We start from the raw sequence: 23838 nt of genomic DNA, 5'->3' as shown, positions 1-23838 counted from the left end.
GGGAATTGGTATAGCTAATTACCACTGAAAGAGGGAATGCTAATGAGACTAAAAACAGGAAGACTTGTTGAAAGTCTGTTTAGAGATATGTAACCTCAGAATCTCCCCCAGTTTACCTGCTCCTCCTATCAAAATCATAAAGAGTACTAGATGTTTAGCATCTAAAATTGGTCTATTAGATCAGAGACCCTGTGCCTGATAGAAGAAAAAGTAGGCCCAACTCTTTATCATGTTGGCTCAGGGACAGACTTCCTCAATAAGACTCCTAAAGCACAAGAAGTAAAATCAAGAATCAAAAATGGGATGGATTCAAACAAAAAGCATCTTCATGGCAAAGGAAATAGTTAAGAACATGAACCAAGAGCCTACAGAATGGGAGAAAATCTTTACCACCTGCACCTCATATAGAGCATTAATCTCCAGGATATACAAAAAATTTAACACCCAAAAAAACAAATAACCCAACCAATAAATGGGCAAAGGAACTGAAAAGGTACTTCACAGAAAAGAAAGACAAATGGTCAGGAAAATGCGAAAAAAAATGTTCAACATCTTTAGCAATTAGAGAAATGCAACTTAAAACTACACTAAGATTCCATCTCATTCCAGTCAGAACACAGTTATCAAGAATACAAGTAACAATAAATGTTGGTAAGTGAAATAAGCCTGTCCCAAAAAACCAAAGGCCATATGTTCTCTCTGATATGTGGATACTAACCCATAACAAGGGAGACTAGCGAGGGGAAAAATAGAAGTTCACTGTATTAGACAAAGGGGGATGAAGGGAAGAGAGGGAGGAGGGGAATAGGAAAGACAGTAGAATGAATTGGACATAACTTTTCTCTGCTCATATATGAGTACATAACCAGTGTAATGCCACATCATGTACAACCACAAGAATGGGATTAAAATTGGAATGGGTGATGAATGTATAAAGAAACTGTGGTATATATATATATACAATGGTGTATATATATATATATACAATGGTGTATATATATATATATATATATATATATATATATACACAATGGAATATTACTCAACCATAAGGAATAATAAAATTATGGCATTTGCAGGCAAATGGATGAAATTGGAGAATATCATGCTAAGTGAGATAAGCCAATCTCAAAAAACCAAAGTACGAATGATCTCGATGATAAGTGGATGATGATACATAGTCGGGGGTGGGAGGGAGGCAAGAATGGAGGAAGGAGGGACTGTATAGAGGGAAAAAAGGGGTGGGAGGGGTGGGGGAAAGGAAAAAAATAACAGAATGAATCAAACACCATTACCCTATGTAAATATATGATTAACAAATGGTATGCCTTTACTTCATGTACAAACAGAGAAACAAGTTGTACCCCATTTGTTTAAAAGAAAAAGAAAAAAAAAAAAAAGAACTGACCAAATAGCAAAGAATCTGGAAATAATGAATCATGGTATACAAGAAAAAAAAATAATTGGAATGGGTGGCACTCTATGTATTTGTAATATGTTAAAACACACCCTACTGTCATATATATCTAAAAACAACAAAATGTGAGAAAACTTCCTAAATGGGAAACATGAATTTTCAAATTGAAAGAATATTTAAAATATTTCAAATTGAGTGGATATTCTCACCAGTGTAGGTATCACAAAATTACATAACCCTTAGGATAAAGAGAAAATCCTACAACTGTTTTAAAAAAAAAATTAAGTTTTTCTAGAAAAGACCAAAAAGCAAAGAAAAAGTTGTCTAGAAACCTAGACAACAATAGAAAAATACCTTTAGGATTGTAGAAATAATTGCTTCCAAACCTGGGTTATATCTAAACATACTACTAACTCAGTGTGAGAGAAGAATACAGACATTTTCAGATATGGAAGGTCTCAAAAATTTTGCTCTCTGTATTATATAGTCTTCCACACTTCTTCAACTGGAAAGTGGTTTTCTAGTAAAAAACAGAAACACTTATGAAATCTACTTGATTCTAATTTATATGAGTATCTAGATTTGAATAAAGAGTGAACTAAAAAGTGACTTCAGGGGCTGGGGTTGTGGCTCAGTGGTAGAGCACTTGCCTAGCACGTGTGAGGCACTGGGTTTGATCCTTGGCACCACATAAAAATAAATAAAAGAAAGGTATTATGTCCATGTACAACTAAAACTATTTTTTAAAAGTGACTTCAGTGTAACCGTCCTCTCTGAATCTTCACATTTTAAGTTTTTAATCAATTTTTTAATAATTTACGCTGCTATGTGAAAATATGCTGATAGACCCAGTCAAGGAAGAGCTTGTTGTCCACAGAGTTCCAGTCAGTCCTCCTGAGATCAAACACTAGCGAAAACCAGACCTTTCAAATAACTGCTGGAATCTGGACTTTCATAGTTTCTCCTGTGAAATTTAACAGGAGTAACTATACAATCAGACCCCATTCCTAGTACTGACCACCAAACTCAAATCTGACCAGAATAACTTATTTCCTTGGATTTCGGTGAGAGGATGAAAGCCCTACTCTCTGGTAGTTAGTAAAACTCCTGATGGCTTCTTCTGTATCTCTTTGTCATGAACACACACTCTGGGCCAGGTGTTCTCTGGTTTCATAAAGACCGTTAGACAACTAAAACCCCAGGGCATGCCTCCACACTGTAGGATGCCTACCAGAGCAGATGGACCTGCTTCTGCTTATGAGCAGCAAGTACTTCCAAGAGGCATGGGAGGACCCTAAGATTTTGACTTTAAAAACCTGTCTGTGTACATGTACAAATTAATAAATACACATGTGAAAAAACTTGATAAAAACAATGCATGTATGTTTAATATTTGAAGACATGACATTATACTCTGCATAAGTTATAAATAATTTGCTATTGTGTGGCTGTTTTATATAAATTATTGATAGAGTGATAGAGTTTTTTAGGCAGTCTCCCCAGAGATATAATAATCCCGTTAGGAGATTTAATTTGCCTCAAATTGCTATCAGATCAAACAGAGAGCCAAATATAATTTTGTTGTAATATTTTGCCTATTCATTGACAAATATTAGAGTTACATGGTCAGGACTTCCTTTTGACCAAAACATAAAATTATGAGCAAATCATTTTGTCATATGATGATAACATCTTCCAAGTTCGACAAAACTTCCAAGTTTGATAGGTCTTAGCCACTAGTCAGCTCCAGTGATGAGCACTGCCATTTATTGGGAGTTTATTATACTGAAGACACGATACAGAGGGTTTTAGAATATCGTCTCTAATTTTCACAGCCCTGTAAGGGTAAGCATGTCAGGCAGAATGATGGCTACCCCAAGATGCCCTCACTCTCATCCCCATGACTGAAAGCTAGAACGGTGTTCCTCCTAGCCACGACTCCTGAAGCTGCGACATTTGAGTTGGTGCGTTTGTTGAACACCAGCAAGGCTGAAGGCAGGCTCTGGTCTGTGCACTCTAGTGTGACATCTTGGGCAGTCCTTACAGCAACCTGAGGCCGGAGGTAGGTGCCCTCATTTGTTAGAGGAGGAAATTGAGTCTGAAAGTGGCAAAGGCAGGATTTAAAACTGCCGTTTAACTCCAGTGCCCATTCTCTCGATATCAGCGCTCTCTTGTGATCTTGCAGTTCATGAGTGAGAACATTGAGGGCCGGAATGCCTGTCTCTGCTGAGGTCACAGGTCAAGGTGGTGCCACGCCAGCCCAGCTTATATCCTGCTCCTCAGAGGCTTTAAGCCTGAAGAGCACAGTGAACATGAAAATGCCACATTGAGCAAAGATTCTAAGTAACAGCCCTAAATACCAAATGATCCATTTGCTCTCTCCTTGTTAGTGTGGTTCTGTTTCCTGAGGAATTCTGTACATACCCAAAACCTTCCTGTAAAAAGGAATCATGCAACTCCCAAGTGACTGTCCTGTCTGTATTTTGTTAACCGGACTCATTAACATACCTTTACCTCAAATGACAGTCTCATTAGATTAAATTTGTTCAAAGAATTACTGTCACTACTTGGCTCTAGTCATGGCAGAAAGGTGTTCCCTTGACCCTCCGGTTCCCTCCGATGGCCTCCGTGGAGACACAACCCAAGACGTTTAAAAGGCTGTGCCCTGTTTTCTGTCACTCTTACCATACAAACAACACATATCATGCAAGTTCAACAGATTTAAATTTAAGCAAAATTGAGTGTCACCACGTGTGCATATGCCAGGTCTGTATAATTCTTTTGAGGTTTTTGGAAACATGAACCAAGCCATTTACGCTTCATAGGAGCAGATTATATCATTTGAAATCCTCAATAAAAATGCAGTCTCATATTCTACAGATGGGTGTCATTTAATTATAATATGTATTTAACATGCAAAGGGCTACATTAATTCCACACTGTGGCTGAGATTTTAATTGCACTCAAGTTAGGAAATTCAGAGTTAATGTTCCCCTGGCATCTCTCATTCAGCCTTTTAGAACAGATGTATTGTGATCTGAAAAGGGTTTCAATATGTTTTCACATGCTGTACATGTGGAAGTGCCTTTGAGATATGAGGGTGGCAGGCATTGTGAAAACAGGGAATTCATCCCAAAGAGGGTGCCCTGCAACCTGGGACTCCCTTTGGTGGCTCTTCACTGGGCCAAGTGACCTCAGCTAAACCCTGTAGTGGTGCCACCTCTAACTCCCCAGATCAGGTACCACAGGAAGGTTGTTGCGGGGCTCCTGTTTTTGTTTTGGTTTGGGAGAAGGGAGGTGCCCATATAAAGTGCTCAAAACTTTGAACCACTCAGACTTTTTTTTTCTTAAAGTATGCTTTTGTGCATTTTAGAGTACACATGTGTTTAATAAATGCCAGTTGACCAGCAACAAAACCAGTAACCTTGCTAGAAAATGCGTTCCCTGGTGGAACACAGGAATTCTGAACTCTTGGGACCTTCTCCATAGACTGGAGACAGCACAAGGGCCAACGAAGTGCCCGCACACAGGAGTCTTCCTGACAAGTGAGGCCTGGACTGAGAGGAACGTGACACAGCCCTACATATGGAGGTCCCAGGGCCCATGGGACAGCTGCGGTGCCAAACATTTGGGGAAAGACTGATTTTATATGTAAATCAGTTCATTGTAATCCATGATATTAAAGTGTCAAAAAGGAGAGATGAGAGGTCCCCTGACAGGAGAGGAAAATTAAATTGGCACTGAGCAAGAAAGGCTATCCTTCCTTCATTCACCCTGTTCAGCCTGCTCTGTGCCCAGGACAGTGTTAGGCACGGGGACTCCAGGGTGAACCACAGATATGTGGCCCTGGCCGCTTTGGGACTTGTAGCCCAAGGGGCCATTATCTACATAAGACAGGAGTTAAATCGACATAGAAATTTTTGTGTTATTTTTAACACAGTTACCTAGGAAATATTGAAGATGGTGGCGAGAAGAAGGAAGGGGTAGTTTATCTTGAGAGGATGAATATTAAGAATATTAAGTATAGAAATGGGAACTTGTCTTATATATTTTATGAGAATGTTTTTATTATGTATGTATGCCCCTGTGAAATCTTTTTAATTAAAATCTGAAAGACTAATAAGAGGTAATATATGAGAAAGAACTTCAAGTTCTTAGGAAAATAGGCAGTATATAAATCTTCGGGGAGAAAAATAAATCCCACACCCTCTTAGGAAAAATCGGGAAAAGAACCAATCATAGAATTCGGACCTCCTGGCTCCTCATCTAGTTCTTTGTATCGTACCTTTTTACACTAAAAAAGAAAGTCAGTTAGGTTGAAGAACCACTCATATTTTTCTCTCAAGCTTTTAAACATAGTCTTATCTGTCTGGGCCTCCATGGTTCAAGGTCAGACATAGAGCCAACAGCTACCACCACAAGACTCCAATTTCTGAACCACCTTCTCCAGACCCACCTTCCTTTTCTTCCTCTACTGACTTCTCCTTAGACCTTACAATGATTCCCAAATTACTTCTGCATCTTTAAGAAATGTCTTCCAGATGAAGAACCCATGGAGGAGCTGAGAAGAGACGGAGAAGAAAACCTCCCTCTTAATTGTGCAGTCCTTTGTAAGACACAGAAGTCCTAACCCCAGAGAAATGAAGTATCGGAGGCCCAGGGAGGACTGTCTTAATTCTGCAGGAGTAAAGAAGGGCTGAGGACCTTGGAGAAAAACCTAATTGTCAGTGTTAATGTGTAAGGCTCAACTAGGAAGAGATTGATTTATCTATATTGTTATGGAAAACTAATAGGGCTTCAGAGTGGTTGTGTTTTTAAAAATGTTCTTAGCTCGTATCTGAATCCTTATATCAGATGGATGGATGGATGGATGGATGGATTTTTATGAAGGTTTGTTTTGCCTGCTGTCTGTGATTTTTATCAAATAAATTAGATAATTTATAAAGAGGCAGATTTTCTTAAGGCAGGATGTTTGCAAAAACTATTGGAAAACAAACCTCTTTTAAAGGACTGATTGCTTCCTTAAAAGTGCTAATTTCCATGTGAAATTTATGCCTTCTTGCAGTCAGTGACGAGTACCCCAGGCAGTTGGAAAGAGACAATTCATTAGTGGTTAGTGTACACACTCCATGAAGGACATTAATTCACAAAATGAAAAACTAATCGAGTGTTCAGCCAGCTCTTTATCACCAGTGGCAGTCTGCACCGTCTGTCCTGAGTGTTTGCTGAGCTGATGGGACTGGGCGCAGGTCTGCTTATCACAGCCTCATCTCCAATGTGTCTGCATCACCTTCAGAGCCTCACTGGGCTCCTGCTCTCCTCCTTGAAACCACCAGTCCAAGGATCCCAAGGAAAATCTGAGGTTACTGAGTCCATTTTTAAATGGTGTTCCCTTTCTCTCTGAATTCCTGAGGTGCCAAAGGCTGGGCGCAGGACCCTTCCTAGCCTTCCATTTGTACCTCACCCTGTAGCCGTCCCTTAGCTCATCCCCACAGACACTTTCTGAGCTCATGAGAAGGCTGGCCTTCTTATTCCCATTGTCCACATGAGAAAACTGAGACCTGAAAGGTATCTATGCTTAGCCAGTGATAGAGTTGGGACATTGATTGAAAAGCCATTAGTTTTCGTTACATTCTCATTTTAGAGAGTTTACCCTGCTTCCCTTTCTCCTCCTCATATCTGTACTTTCCGTTCTGTCAGCATCCCTCACAGTAGATGATTAGTCCATCCTCTGTTCTTATGATTTCCACCTTCTGAGGTGACCGTACTTTTACCAGTCCTTTATCAGTAGTTCAGAGCAAGTTACTTTTCTCTAAAAGTCTGCATTGGGGACTCGGCTCATCACAGATGAGCGCATAGCTGACATGACAGGAAGGCGAGCCTTTGGTGCACTGTCAGGCAAACTAAAGCACAGAATGACTTGGTGGGCATTTTGTCATCCCCAGCCGCTATGGGGTGTGACTGTGCTGGGCACAGAAAGAACGTGAAACAGACCTGCCGATCAGTGATGCGGTGAGTGTAGCGTAAACAGAAAGCAGAAGCATATGCCTCCCTCTGTTTCTGTCTTATTTAGGGAAAAAACTGTACCTCACATAAAAGGACAGGACAAGCCATGGCATGTGACTGTTGTGAGGAAAGTACCAGATGGCTCCTGGCTTCTTTAAAGCAGAGCTCAAACAGATCAAATCTGAAGGTGTTAAGGAAAGTTGCTGAATTGAAAAATTGTGGATTATGTAAAAGATGACCAAACACCAGATTATAGCAAATATTTCCATTCTCAAAACAGTAAAAGAAGAAATTGTAGAAACTGTAGACTGTGCAGCTTAAGTTAGACCATGAGACCTAGAACCATCGTGATTCTTAGCACACAGAAAAGAAGGGAACCTGGTGTGATGGTACAGGCCTATAATCCTAGTGACTCGGGGGCTGAGGCAGGAGGATTGCAAAGTCGAAGCCAGCCTCAGCAACTTAGCAAGGCCCTAAGCAATTTAGCAAGACTCAGTTGCAAAATAAAATTTTTAAAAAAGGGGGGGAGGGTGGTCCTGGGGACATGGCTCAGTGGTCAAAGGCCCCTGAGTTCAATCCCTGGTACGGAAAAAAAAAAAAAAAGAATGGAATGCGTGTCAAGAGCCAATATGGGTTCACTAGAGGGAAAGTATCACAGGAGGCCAAGGACCACAGAAAGAGACTAGCTGAAACTGACAATGTATATCCTTATAATTAGTGAATATAGATTTTATATCTTTATCATTGGTGATCAAGTCTTAACCACATTCTCAATATTTATATTTAATATCCAAATAGATTTGAATCTGTTTTTAAATTAGCATTTGCATCCTATCAAACCAAATTCTGCTTAGTCGATCTAGCAGAAGAAGATGGAAAAATTTAAGAGTACAGGCTAAACCAACAATCCAAAATCTCAGATGACAGATAACATTTCAAGTGGTTTCAGATTTTGGAATATTCTGGATTTGGGCTTTTCAAAATAGGGATGCTCAACCAGTAAAGTCTATGCAAATATTCTAGAATCCATTAAAGATCTGAAATCTGAAATGCTTCGGACCCCAAACCTTTTGGATGAAGGCTATGCAACCAGTGTTCATTCAGTGTTCGCTTTAAAAAAGTGAACATTCTGCTGAGTGAGCCTGAGTACAAGAACTAGTCTCTTCTTCCTTGATAATTGCTTCTTGATTAATTTCATGCCTTTAACCTAGCTGCAAAGGGGCAGGTGGTCTAAACTGTGGAGCCCAGAAACTGTGACAGTGCACTTATGAGCAAAGTATCTGTTTGGAAGGTAAAGTCACTGTTAATCTGAGCTTTTATGGAATCATTGAAAGCAACTCAAAATTGAGTGACCTTGCTAAGAAATCTGTTTTGTAAGGTCTATATGTCTCTTTGTATTAACATGCAATAATCATATAGGGTAAGATGCGACATTTCAGCAAATGTATACTAAGTATGTACTGATCAAATCCAGATAACTGGCATTTCTATTTCCTTGTCATTTATTTATATTTGGAGCCTTCAAGCTCCTCTCTTTCAGCTCTTCATAAAATATATAATGGGTTATTGAGAATTATAGTTGCCCCCACTGTGCTGTAGAACACTAGAATTTATTCCTTCTAACTTCATTTTTGGTACAGTTATCCAACCTCCTCCTATCCCCACTTCTCAGTCTCTAGTAATCACTATTCTACTGTCAGATGGACTTTTTTAGCTTCCACTATGAGAGAACATGTGGTACTTGTCTTTCTATGTCTGGCTTATTTCACTTAATATAATGTCCTCCAGGTCTATCCATTTTGCACCAAATGACAAAATTTCCATCCCTGTGGCTGAATAATATTCCATTGTGTGTGTGTGTGTGTGTGTGTGTGTGTGTGTATCACATTTAAAAAAAAAAAATCTATTCAACCAGTATGGAGGTTCCTCACAAAACTAGAGATAGATCTTCCACGTGGTCCATATCCCACTTTGGGGTATATATTCACAGGAAATGAAATCAGCATTTATATGCCCATGTTTATTACAGCACTATTCATAACACCAAGATATGGAATTGACCTAGGTGCCAGTAAGGTCTATGTCTTTAACCTGGGATTTATGTAGAAAATATCAAAGATAACCATGGCACAATTTTATTAAAAAAATTAGAAAGAAAAATTGTTCTGTACAATATTTTCTAAAGGAAAAACTGAATCTACTTTGAAAGGGAATCTTGGAATGTGTTATCAATAGTAAGAGCAATTTGTAAACTGTTCTGTAGTAAATATAACTGGAGATTATATAACCAAATAACAAAGAAAAAGGAGAAAACCGATCACTTATTCCTAATAAATATTTAAATAGATTTTCCTGGCACTCATCCTCAGCCTATAGGAGTTGTGCCCTAATTTAAATTTTCAATTTTTAATCCTAGTTTGGCAGCCTGCTGAAGAGTGGAAACTTGTTTGTAACCAGATCCTTCCTTTTCAAAATCAATCGTTTGTAAATACCTTTAGGAAAAGAAAAAAAACAGCAGCAAAACCCATTCTCACAGCAGAATTCTATGGCCAAGTTTTAATTATGTAACAAATAAACATGGAGCATCCCTGGTTAAGGTGAGGAAGAGCAAGACTGAGACAATGGGGGTTAGGGACTGAGAGCACCTTCTGCAGACCCTTGCCTTCGGGTTTACCACCTTCCTTTAAAGAGTGGCACAGGGGTTGTTGGTGACCCTTCATGCTACCCCCTCCTCTCCTAATGAGGAGACTGGAGGTGCCATAGTTCAGATCTCTCTCACTCATGGAGGCTCAGTCAAGACCATAGAAACCAGTTAAAATGTTTCAAGTAAGAGGAAACTGAATAGAGGGAATTAGATCTTTAAAAATTGCTGAAAGGGCTTAGAAAACAGTTGGAAGGAAGCAAAAGGCAAGGAGCGTTGCTGCTGGCTTTCAGGAGAATCAGGAAGTGCAACCCCAGGTTTGGCCCACCTGCAGTGAGGCAGCAGCTATTGCAGGCACTCCCGTGGAAGCTGCGGCAAGCCTCTCATTTGCCAGCTGCCTGCGCATCTTTCTGCCACTCCAAGTGGAGATGCTTTCCCTTTCTTTTTGCCTTACACATCTTTGTGGAGCGTTGCCCCGTGGCAGGATCTAAACCCTAAACCCTGCTGGACAGAGGTTGGAAAATGTTCTCATGCTTCCGACAAAGCAGCTGGGGAGGGTGCTGTGTTGGTAACAGGTAAGGACACCAAGGGATTTCCCACTTCACTTCCTACAGTAAATTCCGTCTAGGGTAATATGAAGGGGAACATATTTCCAAGAAAGCAACTAAAATAGCAAGATACCTATGTAGTAAATAAATAAGAACATTTCCCAAATAGTCCTGATTCATCTGTCTTAAGCCTTAATAGAAGGCTTGTTTTGTCAGTGTCTTGATCTGCATATTAAACTAATTTATAACCCAATTTTAGTCTCTTCAGGTGAAAAAAAAAACAATTTCTGTCATTTCATATCAAAAGTGTGTAGGTGACCATAATGGCTATTTAGGTTAATAATCATCACCCTCCCCCCCCCCCTTACTACCACAAGGAATCCCGTGTGTATTCTTTTTCTTCTTTCCTCATCACACCTTTGGCAGAAGGGAAGTAAAATGTGGTCATGATATGAAGTCTAATTCAAAATATAAATATAAGCTTGACCTTTCAGGTCCTATGTGAGTGAGGTGAACCTAATCTCTCAAGTATATAAACAGTTTTAAAACTTTGTTGAGTATTCTTTTGAATTCCTAAAAGGTCACCTAAGTTCAGTTTACTCAACAAGGGAAATCTGTACACATCCTGTCCTTGGCAAGCTTGGTCCCTTTTCAAGGAATGACCCTCAAAATAATGTAAGAAACACCCTTTTAATCTCCTCCAGAGCTGCTTCTAAGTGTCATTCCTTGCTGTCCCCAAATTGCCACTTACCTCATGCCTAAGTGAAATGCCATCTCTACTCCTGAGTTGGCAACTCTTAAAAAAAGTCTTCCCTTTCTTGGATGAAAAGATAAAATTTAGGCCAGTTTCCCTCAATTCCTATTTTCTCCTGTATGTCTGCTGGTTTCAACCTTGCTGGAATTCTGTCTGGTTCTCATATTTCTGTAATTCCTTATTTTAAGTTCAAAACATCAGTGTAAATGTCTTAATTATGTCTATATATCATTTCATTTCTGACTGTCAACCATGTGAACACCTAACCCCACAACTCTTAAAAAGATTTTCACAGGCTTTTTGGTAAGTAAGGGGTAGGTCCAGGAACCTCACTCTTCCAAGTTGCCATCAGGACGTTCACTTAATAGCTTAGATTCATTGAGCACTTACTATGTGCTTATCATATATTTTTAATATCACTGAATCCTTACATTCAACCCCGAGGCTTAAAATATTGTTACTCTGATTCCCAAGTTGAACAATTTGCCCAAGGTTACTCAATTAGTAAGTGGTTGAAGTGGAACATAACACCTACCTTCTGGGCCATTCCGAAAATAAGGGTAGTCAATCAAAAAAGAAAATGTTTTTGTTGTAGACGAGAGAATTTGTTCATAGTTAATAGGAGAACACTCATATTCTTTTACTTAGAAAAAGTTATTTAGATTTTGAGGCAGTATCCTGAAATTATGTAATCAGCTGATAGATACAGTGATTACTTCTCTATGAAGGATATAAACCCAGATTAGGAATATTTTTCTTTTTAGAAAATACTGAAGTTAAAATATTAAAGTTTAAAATACTCAAGTTGATTTGGGAAGCATCTATATGAGCTGTTAATTGTTCTAGAGATTATATGTCAAAACTGGAATGAATGTGTCAACGAGATATAGCCAAATATTATTAACCTTCACAAGGCATTAGTCAATATGTGTATGGTACCAGCACATCAGTTTATCCTACACAGGGAGCATCTGATAAAGGAGACGTGGGAGAAGCGGCCACATTTTTCCTCACTGAGAAGAAATTGTTTTAACATGATTTATACCTGTCAATTCTGTACAGTGTCAGTAAGTTGATTCTCTCTGTGTTTTCTTTCTTTCAACGTGTTTCAGAGGAGCCTCTTCCTACTGCATAGACACAGTGATGGTCCATATGCTTGGTGAAAGCAGCTCAATCTTCCAGATAAACCAGTTGTCTGTGTATTGTCTATGCAGCAATAGGATCAAAGCATCCAAGCATCTAGGATTCTGTGTCATGTAGTAAGACCTTATGTGTGAGACACTTTTTCAATTCTTTATGTATTTTTGTATTTAATCTTCAGAATCCTATGAGGTAGATATAATAAATGAAGAATCTGTTATGATGAAGCTCATAAAAATAGTATATGAGAATGTCAGAATTTGAACTTGGGTCTGTCTACCTCCATTTACTATACTTGGTGCTGTCTGGGTCCAGAAACCACATTATATGCTGCAGATCAAAGACAAAAATTAGGTTGTATCTGCTGTCAGTCAAGAAGGTAATGTTATTTCCCAATTCAGACCCAAATTCATGAGTGATGCAGCTGCCTGAAAAGAAAATTCATGAAATTCACTCCTAACTCTATCTCCACTTCCCCATTTGTGACATTTTCTTCCCAGCCATACTGGAAACGTGCTTTATTGGTATTTGACTTTATTAGTGTCCAACTTTACCATTTATAAATGGACCTAATTTTCTAGTTTGCCCTCTGAATAAGCCACCCTGACTCTGTATCTGTTAACAGTTTAAGACCCTCTGATGCAGGCTCCCAGAGCCATGGACGTGGACCACAGGCCCATGGCAGCGCTCCTCAGCAGGACAGGAGCCGTTCATCACCTCCCCACACTCCTTCTCCACATCTGTCAGAGCTGCACTGGCCACACCACATGCCTTTTTAGTAGATGATGAGGTTTTTACCAAGCCTCCGGGAGGATTATTTGGAATAAAGGGAAAAAAAATCAATCTTAATATTTCTCACTGGGACTGAAAGAGACTGAGGTCTGCACTATCAATCACAAGGTGCATAAAGCGCATGTCGGGGCTGGTTTGCGCTGTATGTAGACAGGACCCTGAAGCTAAACGCTTGGAGGACCTGGGGCTTGCTCAGACCTGTTACCATCAAGCACTATTTCATGAGTGACTGGATGAGATTGTCTCTCCACAGAGCTGTGCAGAGTGCAGAGTGTTCTGTTGGCTCAGAATTGGCCTCTTATCCCATGGTAGCCTAAGGGAACAGCCATCCGTTTTTAACATGGCTCTTATTTCTGTTTTGCCTTGAATGGGCCTTACATGAGTTGCCTTTGTTCTTTCTATATAGCTCATATTTGGAATAATTTTTCAGTTTCAGATGCTTATACCCTTTTTGGAGCTTCATTTTCTTACCCTGAAATGGAATCCTGTTCTAGGCTAATGAACTATTTGGAAGACCTTAGGTTAAAAGTATTGTAAGATGTAATTTTTAAAGTGGATAGAAAAACTCTGATTTGTCCTTAAACGTGGAATTCAGTGAGCATTATCGGCAGTCTGCTGAGTATAAGCAGGAGCTGTATACCACGAGAGATGCCAGAAAGCACAAATTAACATGTTTGTTGCCACGAATCTCAGCCTGCGAGAGATGCTGTAGGTGAAAAATAGTACCCGGTGGAACACACCAGGTCTACAGGAGAGAAGCAGAGCATTCCCTAGGCCTAAGGCAGCCCGGCGCCCTGCAGCAGACACAGCGCTAAGTACCACACTCCCCTTTGTACAAGGAAAACGAGGCTTAGAATTGTTAAGGACTTTGTTCCAGAGGTAATAAACAGTGAAAGAATACATTATATTCCTCTGGGAGGCAGTAGGAAATGAGTATGACTTCCTAGAGATGGAAATTACTCCCAAGTGGGATCCTTAAAATCAAATGCAAGTTCTTTATAAGAGTCTGGTCTTTGGTCTTTGTGGAGGGGAGACGGAAATCATAGTAATACATGCTCAAATAAATATTATTTACTATCTGAGACATTAAGCTGGGCAGTGAGTGGGACAGGCATATCCTTTCTTCCCCAAAGGGTAATATGTGGCACTTCAGAGGAGGCGTGCTGTGGAACGCTTGAAAGCCATATTGCCCATAGTCTTATGACCAATAGTGACAGGAAATGTACTACATGATCATTTAAATAACAAACACGACCACAGAAAAGAAAGTTGGTTGTACCTCCTATACCCACATAGGAAGTGTTCCCTTCATACTCAGGTAGCACCTATTTTTAACATAAATATAATATCACTTAAGCAAGTACACTGTACAAAAGCAAATACAAATAATACACTTTCCCTTGGTCTTCCAGTTCACAAAACTCTCTTTTTTTCCTTCCTGGTAATGAATTTTCCTACTTTTCCCCACCCTCCTTTTTAAAAAGTACCTTCCATTTGCCCCTCTTTCCTATCAGAGAGGATAAAGGAGAGAACCCACCCCACCAGTGCTCAGACTAGGAGTTCTTGCTGCATGGTTCTTTCAATACAGAAGAGTTCACTGGATGGGAGTGTCTCACAGAGTAGGCTGTCTTTGTAGAAATAGTTATGTACTCGTGTATGTGTGCATGGAATGTATTCTGAACAATAGGTAATGTGTCCCCATTCTTTGAAATCAGAATTCTTGTCAAGAATCTGCTTGTGGGCTTTCAAAAATCGGTTAACATTGCTAGTTCAGTAGTTTATCTTTGGGGACAGAAGAACCATTGCTTTTGAAATAGGAAGTAAAATGAAGAGAACTTCTCAAACGTATTTCTTAGATCCCATCCTTATGTAGAAACAACAACAACAAAACCCCTCAAAACTAGATTCCAGATGGTTTGGAAGGTAGGAAAGAGCAATTAAACAAATGCATTGATAATAGTAACAGAAGCTGAGATCTGTCGGGAGTGTTGGAAAATATGTCTGGGGAAAGAGTAGTCAGAAAGAGGAAGAAAATTTAGCTTAGAGTAATTAAAGAGGAAAGGACATCGCTATCCTAATTCAAATTACATGTTAATAAGACAGAAGATTCTTCAGTGAACACCACCTGCCCTTTCCAGAAGCCAGTAGGCTTCATAAATAGGGAAACAGTTTATTTAAAAAGGATTTATTAAGTTCCTACAGTGTACAAAGTACCAGAGTGGGGGAAGATTGCCTTGTGTACCTTTGCAGATAATTCAAGAGAATGAATAAAAAGCAAAACTAGTCCCTCAAAGAAACGAGGAAGTCTAAGGATAGAGCTAAGTGGACTAAAGGTGCACGTTGGCGCTGTGGTGTTATAATGTCTGACACTTTCACACCCGACCTCAGTGCTCAGCTTGCTAACCGCATGTCCCTTAGGCATTCAGGGAGAGGAAAGAAGTTAGGTGGAGGGACTGCTGTCCGTGTCCCCAGTGACTGTGAGTCCTGTGGTTTCTTAATGTCACAGACCTCATCAGTATTCCTATTTTACTTTTTTGAACCAAGGTGCGCAGCCCGGTAACAACAGCAAAGGATCTCAAAACCATTTACAAGACCTAATACCACATTTCCATAGGAGCGAGCTAGGAAGATGCTATTGCCAGTTTTCCAAACAGGAATATGGAAGATTGGAAATTAGCTAATTTCATTCCAGGTTAGAGCAAAGATCTTTATGATGGTGTCTGTTGCCTCTGTACAACCAAATAGAGGATTCAGAAATAATTATTGCATCAAAATTTGATCTCCTAAAATGTTTCCAGCAACAAAGTCTCATGAGATCATTCTTCAGTGTCTTTTTCTATCTTCTAAAAAGTTTGAATTCACAGGGTTAACCTTTCTTTTCCTGCCATAAAAACTATCTTTCCCTTTTCAATTTATCACTTTCATGACAGCTGATAGCAGCCTAAGCTAATATTGTAACAGTTTTAGAGAATATTGCAGATGCACAAGGACATCCTCATGAATCAATTAAAGAAGTCACAGTAAGTTGCCATTGAAAGTGTAGCAGCTGCATCCTTGAAAACAGATGCTCTTCTGGGTCTGAATGAGTCCAATTTTGACTAATTTTAAGGCCTAAACAGATTTCAGTCTGGTTAATATTAGGATATGGAACCACTTGAGACATCCTAATGTCCTCAGCTGATTGCTTCTCCATGACAGTTAATATCTTGGTTTTCCTTGAGAGATGCTGGGTCTTTGACATGCCAAGGATTTTGTCAGTAGAGAAGAGACTCCAATTCTTGATGCAGAAAGGTGGACTGACTCCTCTGAAATTAAAAAGGCTTCAAAAGGCAACAAAATCGATAGGAAAAGTGCTCAGGCTGTAGGGTTTAAGCAGAATTGCATTAATAAGCATCCTAAATAGCCCAGGAAATCAGCTGTAGAAAATCATCCTCACTCTGTCCCTAGATTGATTCCAGGAAACTAAGAAGAAAGTTACACTTGTAAATGGCAAACTGTTCCTCCTTTTTTCTGATCTTTATCAATGTGTTGTGAATTCTTCATCATGGCACATTGGTCAATTAAAATCATTAGTTCAGTTTAATTAAAAAGGAATGGATTTAGTCCCTATAGTGCCTTGGAGGTATTCTGCTGGCTTTGAAAATGGAATGTATATGTTCCTTGCCTGAAGAAGTTAGTGATCAGGAAGGGAGACGTGCTGATAAGCAGATGATGTTAATGGAATGTGACAACTTCTGTGCTAGAATCGTGTCAGCCAAAAACATCTGGAAGCGCCACTGACCTCATCCTGGAAAGAATGAGTAGTTCTAAAAGAGGTTTAAGAACCAACAAAGTATAAAATTATGAAACAGCATGAAATAATTGGAAATTTTGTTTTAAAGGGTGGTAGATCAAGAGAGCCAGTGTTGGGGAAGGGATGAGTTAGAAAGGAGACAGGGATGGATGTGATACTGTAATGTTGGGCAGAAATAGAAAAGCCTGGAAAGCCTTGCTGAGGAGCTTGGACTTGATCCTGTGAGCAATGGGAGACACTGATACAGTTTACACAAGAAATTAACATAGTCAAGTTTGTGTTTTGGATCAATAACTGTATCTAACTCATATTTAATTACATGCAAAGGGGTCAGGCAAGAGGCAAAGACACCACTTGAGAGACTATTCCAGTTGTCCATGGAAGAGATAAGGTCTAAACCAACAAAGTGGCAGAAGTATAGGAAAGAGATAACAAATATTAAGAAAATGTTTAGATAATGTTTAGCAAATAAAATTAGCCTTTGCTGGAAATGAGTCAAAGATCCTACTCACATTTGCAATTTGAATTCCTAAAGGAATGTATCACTGTTAGAAGGGGAATTCAGGATAAAGAACAGATGCCAAAGATAATGAGCTTAGCTTTGAACACGTTGCATTTGAGATGCCTCAGGGATGCACAGGTAGAGATATTTTGCAAACAGAGGTTTAGGAGTCATCCTGTCATAGATAACAGTGCAAGTGATGAGAATTGATGAGCTCACCCAGAGCATAATGGAGTAAGGAGGACCCATGGAGGGGAATATTCCCCGGGGACATCAGTATTTATGGGCAAACTAAAGGAAGGACATTCAGTGAAGGAGACTATGAAAGAAATGCCAGAGGTCAAAGAATAGCCAGAAGAATATGATGTCATATAAAATGTAGTTTCAAGAAGTAAGTGCCAGTGATGTCACATGTAGCAGAGAGCTTTTAGGAGACTAAGACTGGAAAACATCCAGTGGATTTGGCAATTAGTATATCTTTGATCATTGTGTTAGTCAACTTTTCATTAACATGACCAAAATACCTGACATAAACAAGGTGGAAACATTTTATTTTTTTTTCTATTTTTTATTTTTTGTAAATTAAAGAAAATCTTTCCCCCCCCCCCTCTCTCTTTTTTTTTTTTTAACCAGGGATCGAACCCAGGGGTGCTGAACCACTGAGCCACAGTCCATTTGGTTTTCATTTAGAAACAGGATCTCACTGAGTTGCTTAGGGTCTCAATAAGTTGCTGAGGTAGACTCTGAACTCATGATCCTCCTGCCTCAGCCTCCCGAGCTGCTGGGATTACAGGTGTACACCACTGCACCTGGTGCTCGCTCTCTTTTTTTTGAACTTTATTTTATTTATTTTGTGGTACCAAGGATCAAACCCAGGGCCTTACATGTGTCAGGAAAGCACTCTACCACTGATCCAAAACCCCATCCTGGAACATTTTATTTTAGCTCACTCTCTCAGAGGATTCAGTTCATGGTCAGCCAGCTCCGTTTCTTTGTGCTTAAAATGAGACCAGACATTATGAAGGACGGAAGCAGCGGAGGAAAACTGCTCAGCTTATGGCACCCAGGAAGCAGAGACAGAGAGAGAGAAAAGGGCCAGGAACAAGATATAGTCCCTGAAGACATGCCCCTACTGCCTGTGCTAAACTGATTGGTCTACATGAGGAGGCTGAACCTAGGTCTCCGAAGCAGACATTTCTTTTGGGGGGAAACAATAGGGCATTTCCAATTCCCTTCCCCTTGCTCACTCTATCCAGCCTTTGACCAGTGCACTGTTCACACTGCCATCCCTGTTTGTAATTCGACCTGACCACGTGTCACAGTCTAGCCAGTGACCTACTTCCTCCAACTGTGCCCCACCTGCATACAGTTTCCACCACCCCCCATTAAGATATCAATGGATTAATCCACTGATGAAATCACAGCCCCTATGATCTAATCATTCCCCCAAACCCTTCCTCTAGACACTGGTGCATTTGGAAACCAAGTCACCTAAGTCAGAACCAAACCATAGCAATCACTATCAGTAGTTTTTTTTCTTATTTTTAATAAGGAGGTGGAGATCAAAAATCAGATATTATGGCACACTGAGCAGTTAATAGAAAACAGGACATTGGAGAAAGCAAGTGCTGACAATTCTCTTGAAGTCTTAATAAGCATCTGAGGTCCTCAGGAAAGAAGAAATAAGGGAGTCGACCTGACCAAGGGCCCGAGGAGAACAGCCTGAATGTGGAAAGATTGATGAGAAAGGGAGGAGTAGCCAAGCAGTGGAGGAAGGATTGGGAAGGGCTGTGGAGAGCCTGGTTCACCATTGAAACCCAGTTTATAGGCAACGCCCTGTTCTTTTGTTTTCAAAAGTGAGTTGTAGAACTGACTCGCAGTTAGATGGAGTTTTAGATCATTATGTGAAAGGAGGGGGTTCGGGTGAGTTGAGGTTCTGATGAAAGAGCAGCACAGAGGATCAGCAAAGCTGCGGGCCCACAGAGGGACTGTGTCCATCAGAGAACATGGAGGGATTACAGAGTTCAAGTTGAACAGCAGAGGTAATGGGAACAAGGGTGTGAGAGAGCTGGTAAAGGAGGTTTTGATCTCAGAATACAATCCTAGAACTTAAAATTTCAGAGGCTAAAAACAAGATTTCACTTTGCCACAAGTTCTGTTGTGTTTTTGTTTTGTTTTTAACTTCCAGTAGTTTTAAGATGTGTTCGTTTTCCTAATAAAGCAAGAAGTCTGAAGGCAAGCAGTTGACTGGTCTTGGCCAATGGTTCAACAATAAGACCTGCACCTCTCTGCTTCTTAGTCTTTCCTTCTCAGTCAGGAAATGGAAAGCAGGGGAGAAAGGCGTGGCACCAGCCTCAGTTCTCTCCTTTGTCAAGAAAAAAAAAACTTTCCTAGAGGTGCCATGGTATAGGCTTGTAATCCCAGTACTCAGGAGGCAAAGGAGTAGAATCACAAGTTCAAGGCCAGTCTGGGCAACTTAGTGAGACCCTGTCTCAAAATTTAAAAAATTATTTTAAAAAGGCTGGAAATGTAACTCAGTGGTAGAGCACCAAGGATGAGGAGCCTCTTTATAGAAGCTACAGAAGACTCTACTCAGGTCACTGGCTAGACTGTGACACGTGGTCACCTCTAGCTACAAATGGGGATGGCAGTGCGAACAGTGCACTGACCGAAAACTGGAGTAGAGTGAGAAAGGGGAAGGGAATTGGAAATTCCCTATTGTTTCCCCCAAAAAGAAATGTCTGCTCAGAGACCAAGGTTCAACCTCCTCATGTAAACCAATCAGTTTAGTACAGGAAGCTACAGTACCTTGCCATGACCAACCAGCCAGGAGTCTGAAAGGTCTGTGCTTGCATGCAGTGGTCATAAGAAGACTAATGATGCTATGAGTGGTCAGATGTCATCCATCCCCAATATTAGAAAAGTTACTCCATGTGCCTGTCTTTTAAGAAATAAAGTATAATACTCTTAAAACTTAATACATGTGGACTGTGCTGATGTGAAGACCAGTGCCTTAGATAAATATGCAGTCATGTAGCTGCTAAAATGATATGTGCAGCCCAGCTCAGTGGCACCGGCCTGTAATCCCAGCGACTCGGGAGGCTGAGGCAGGAGGATCTCAAGTTCAAAGCCAGTCTCAGCAAAAATAAGGCACTGAGCAACTCAGTGAGACCCTGTCTCTAAATAAAATACAAATAGGGCTGGGGATGTAGCTCAATGGTCAAATGCCCCTGAGTTCAGTTCCCTTAAAAAAAAAAAGGAAATGTGCAATATTGTGTGAATGTGTGTGTGTGTGTATCTGGTAATCTAATTTTTTTATTATAATCTTACAGATTCTGTCAACATTGCCTTTTCGTAGCATTCCATCTGACATTTAAGAACTAGTTAATTGTTTTGTGTTGTCTGTATTTGCCACGCTCAGCATTTCTTTGCTCAACATATTCCTTCTTATTAAGAACACTTCGTAAATTTCAGTAAACCCTCAGGAATTCATAAACCAGCTTTTCAGTAGAGCTCTGGGCATAATTTCTGTGTTGCTTTAATAAAATGTTTTACTTTTGCTGCAGATTACAGTGAATGGAATGCAGCGTGCCTCTATTCAAAACCACTCTTACCTTGCCCTTTGCAAGTTGGTTAATTACCTTGGCAGCTTAACATACTGTTGACTAACTTTACTTGGATTTTTCTTATATTTGTAGTTTGGCACTAGCCAGTTGCCACATGATGGAATTACATCTTTCTGTCGTAGGAAAGGGAAATGTTTTAGTTTTTGCTTGTGTTTTGTTCAGGATCTTTGATAGAGTCTGGTCAATTAGCATAACTCTGGACCTGAGGCCATGAGTGAGACCATAGGATCTGATTTCTGCCTGTTCTCACTGATTCATAGATAACTAACTCTACCTGCCCCAGTTAATGTCACATGTTAGTGTCCCTTGACAGAGGAATCCAGGGGCTAAAAACTCTAACATGCCTTGAAATATTACAACAATGTTATTTACAGTTGCTTTTGTCTTGCCTGCCACATGAAGCTTTGGGAAGGCAGTGATCCTGCCTTATAATCAAACATGAATGATGTTAACATAAGAGAGGGGATGCAGGTCTTGTCCTATCCAGTCTCCAGCAGATCGAGTTAGTGAATATCTAGTATGAAACCAAGCCTGGTTATAATTTAAAAATCTACATTCCTTTCTCCCTACACATCAGTTCCCTTGAACAACATTTGCTTTTTTGTGTTTACCATATTATTTTGATTTATTTAGAGTCTGGTTCCATGGAAGATAATTTAGCTTTATAAGTTGTACCTTTGGATTATCTATCCAGGCCTTATCTGGACTTGGCCCAGTCTAAGAATAGGGACAGCACTGAAGGACCACAACAGTAGACACCTCAACAGCCAGATAGTAACTCCCTGCTCTGTAAGGTGAAGCTACTGGCAATGGCTCACCAGATTCCATGTGTCCTCAGTCCAGGGAGCCCTTCTTCCAAAGGACTCTGTATCCTCTGATAGAGAAGATTTTCAGAGAAAAAATCAAAAAGTACTAATAAATGGGAATTGAACTTCAAGGCACATGGAATTCTTTTGTAAGGAATTTGTAACTGTAATTCATCTTAAGACTTAATCTGGAGAAATAACAGGCTAGAGAATGATAATTGCTTATTTTTCCGATTTATATTAATATTAAGTTTTTTATATGCTATTGTGTATTTTACCTATATTAATCCATTTAACCCCATAATATAGGTTCTATTATCCCCATCTTACAAAAGATCTAAGACAGAGAGAACTTAAGTGATTATGTTTTGCTTATAGAACGAAAGTCATAGAGACAGGATTCAAAACTAACCTTTGAGACTTCAGAGAACTAAGAGAAATTTTGAAAGGATAATTTGAATTATTACCAAATTATTATTTGTGATCTTTGAGAAATTGTGAAGCGCTAGAAATACAACTGAACTTCGGAGATAAACAAATATAGTTCCCATTTTTGGATTCAGGATGTTCTTGAATAAAGTGTTCTAATGTGGTTAAATATTTTCATAAATTATTGTGGAAAGATCTAGAAGGTAGCTCTACCAATGTTTCCAAAAAGATCTTTTGAGGACATGTATACGAGTTAAAGTGCCATGCAGCACACTACCACCTCCCCCAGATTTTATTCTTCAGTGCAAGTAGCAAGGCATCTCAGAAAAGGGAACTGACAATTCTCTCTAGGCAGGTCATGACCCTCTGTGGAATTTATCATGCTTGGTCCTGAGTCCCATAGTTTCAAGGGAGATATAGATCTATCGGATTGTTTTGGTCAATAAATTTTGAGAATTATAACATTATTCAGTCATTTGAAGAGTGAATGAAGAACAGGGGACATTTTGCCTAGAGTGGGGAAGACTTCTAGAAGTCAAAAAAGATCTTCAGTATCTGAAGCACTGACATGGATTGTAGAGGTGGATGGAATCAGAGCCAAAGATGAAAAGTTAACGAGGACAGATTTTGGTTTGTTATTAGGTAATCAGATATTTCAGAGGTGGAACAGTCTGCCTCAGAAGGTATTGAGTTTTCTTTTGCAAACCTTTGTGAGCCTGCAATCAGCCAGAAGCTGGTCAACCACTTGAAGCTGTACAGAAGACACAACACAGACCATGTGGTCCGTCCACACAACCGGTAAAGCCACTTCCAACTCTGAGATCCGGTTTCTATCATTCTGTGAGTTGACAGGAGGCAATAGCTGAGTTTCCATGTTTAACCAAGTACAGAAATCGTCTAGCGTGTCTTGGGCTACTATTGCTGTCAACACTAGTGTTAGCCAAATGGATAAAAATAAGATGAACAACAAAATAATATGTATTCCAAAAACGTCTGTAGACATGTAATGAGGTGATTGATGTCTTTTTTTCACCCCTTCTTACAGTGCTTTCTCCTGCTCAAGAGAGCCACGTGAACATGGACCTTCCCCCGGTGTCAGAGCAGATCATGCAGACTCTGAGTGAACTCGCCAAGTCCTTCCAGGATATGGCCGACCGCTGCTTGCTGGTCTTGCATCTGGAAGTGAGGTATGACCAGCCAAACACAGGACTTTGCTGTGTCAGTACATTATGATTCATAAATCACCTGTGTATTTCTGATGAGGTATCATCATAATGTGTGCTTCTTATTGTTGATGTTGTCCCTTTTTTACAGTGAATATGATTTTTAGTGTTATTGAGTCACTGTGAAGGTATTATGCATGGGTTGTATTATGAGTGTGATG

The 23838-nt window shown here is 39.8% G+C and overlaps 1 protein-coding gene across 1 annotated transcript in view; it reads left to right on the top strand.

The window, feature by feature from the left end:
• Exoc4 (exocyst complex component 4) overlaps positions 1 to 23838 on the top strand; it is a 778625-nt gene that overhangs the window by 686661 nt on the left and 68126 nt on the right. The window contains exon 15 of the mRNA XM_047560350.1: positions 23500 to 23641. Coding sequence (XP_047416306.1) covers positions 23500 to 23641 — 142 coding nt within the window. The remainder of the gene's footprint in view (positions 1 to 23499; positions 23642 to 23838) is intronic.

This window comes from Sciurus carolinensis, chromosome 8 (assembly GCF_902686445.1).
Source record: "Sciurus carolinensis chromosome 8, mSciCar1.2, whole genome shotgun sequence".
Classification (NCBI taxonomy): domain Eukaryota; kingdom Metazoa; phylum Chordata; class Mammalia; order Rodentia; family Sciuridae; genus Sciurus; species Sciurus carolinensis.
This window is presented reverse-complemented; position numbering and strand designations above follow the sequence as displayed.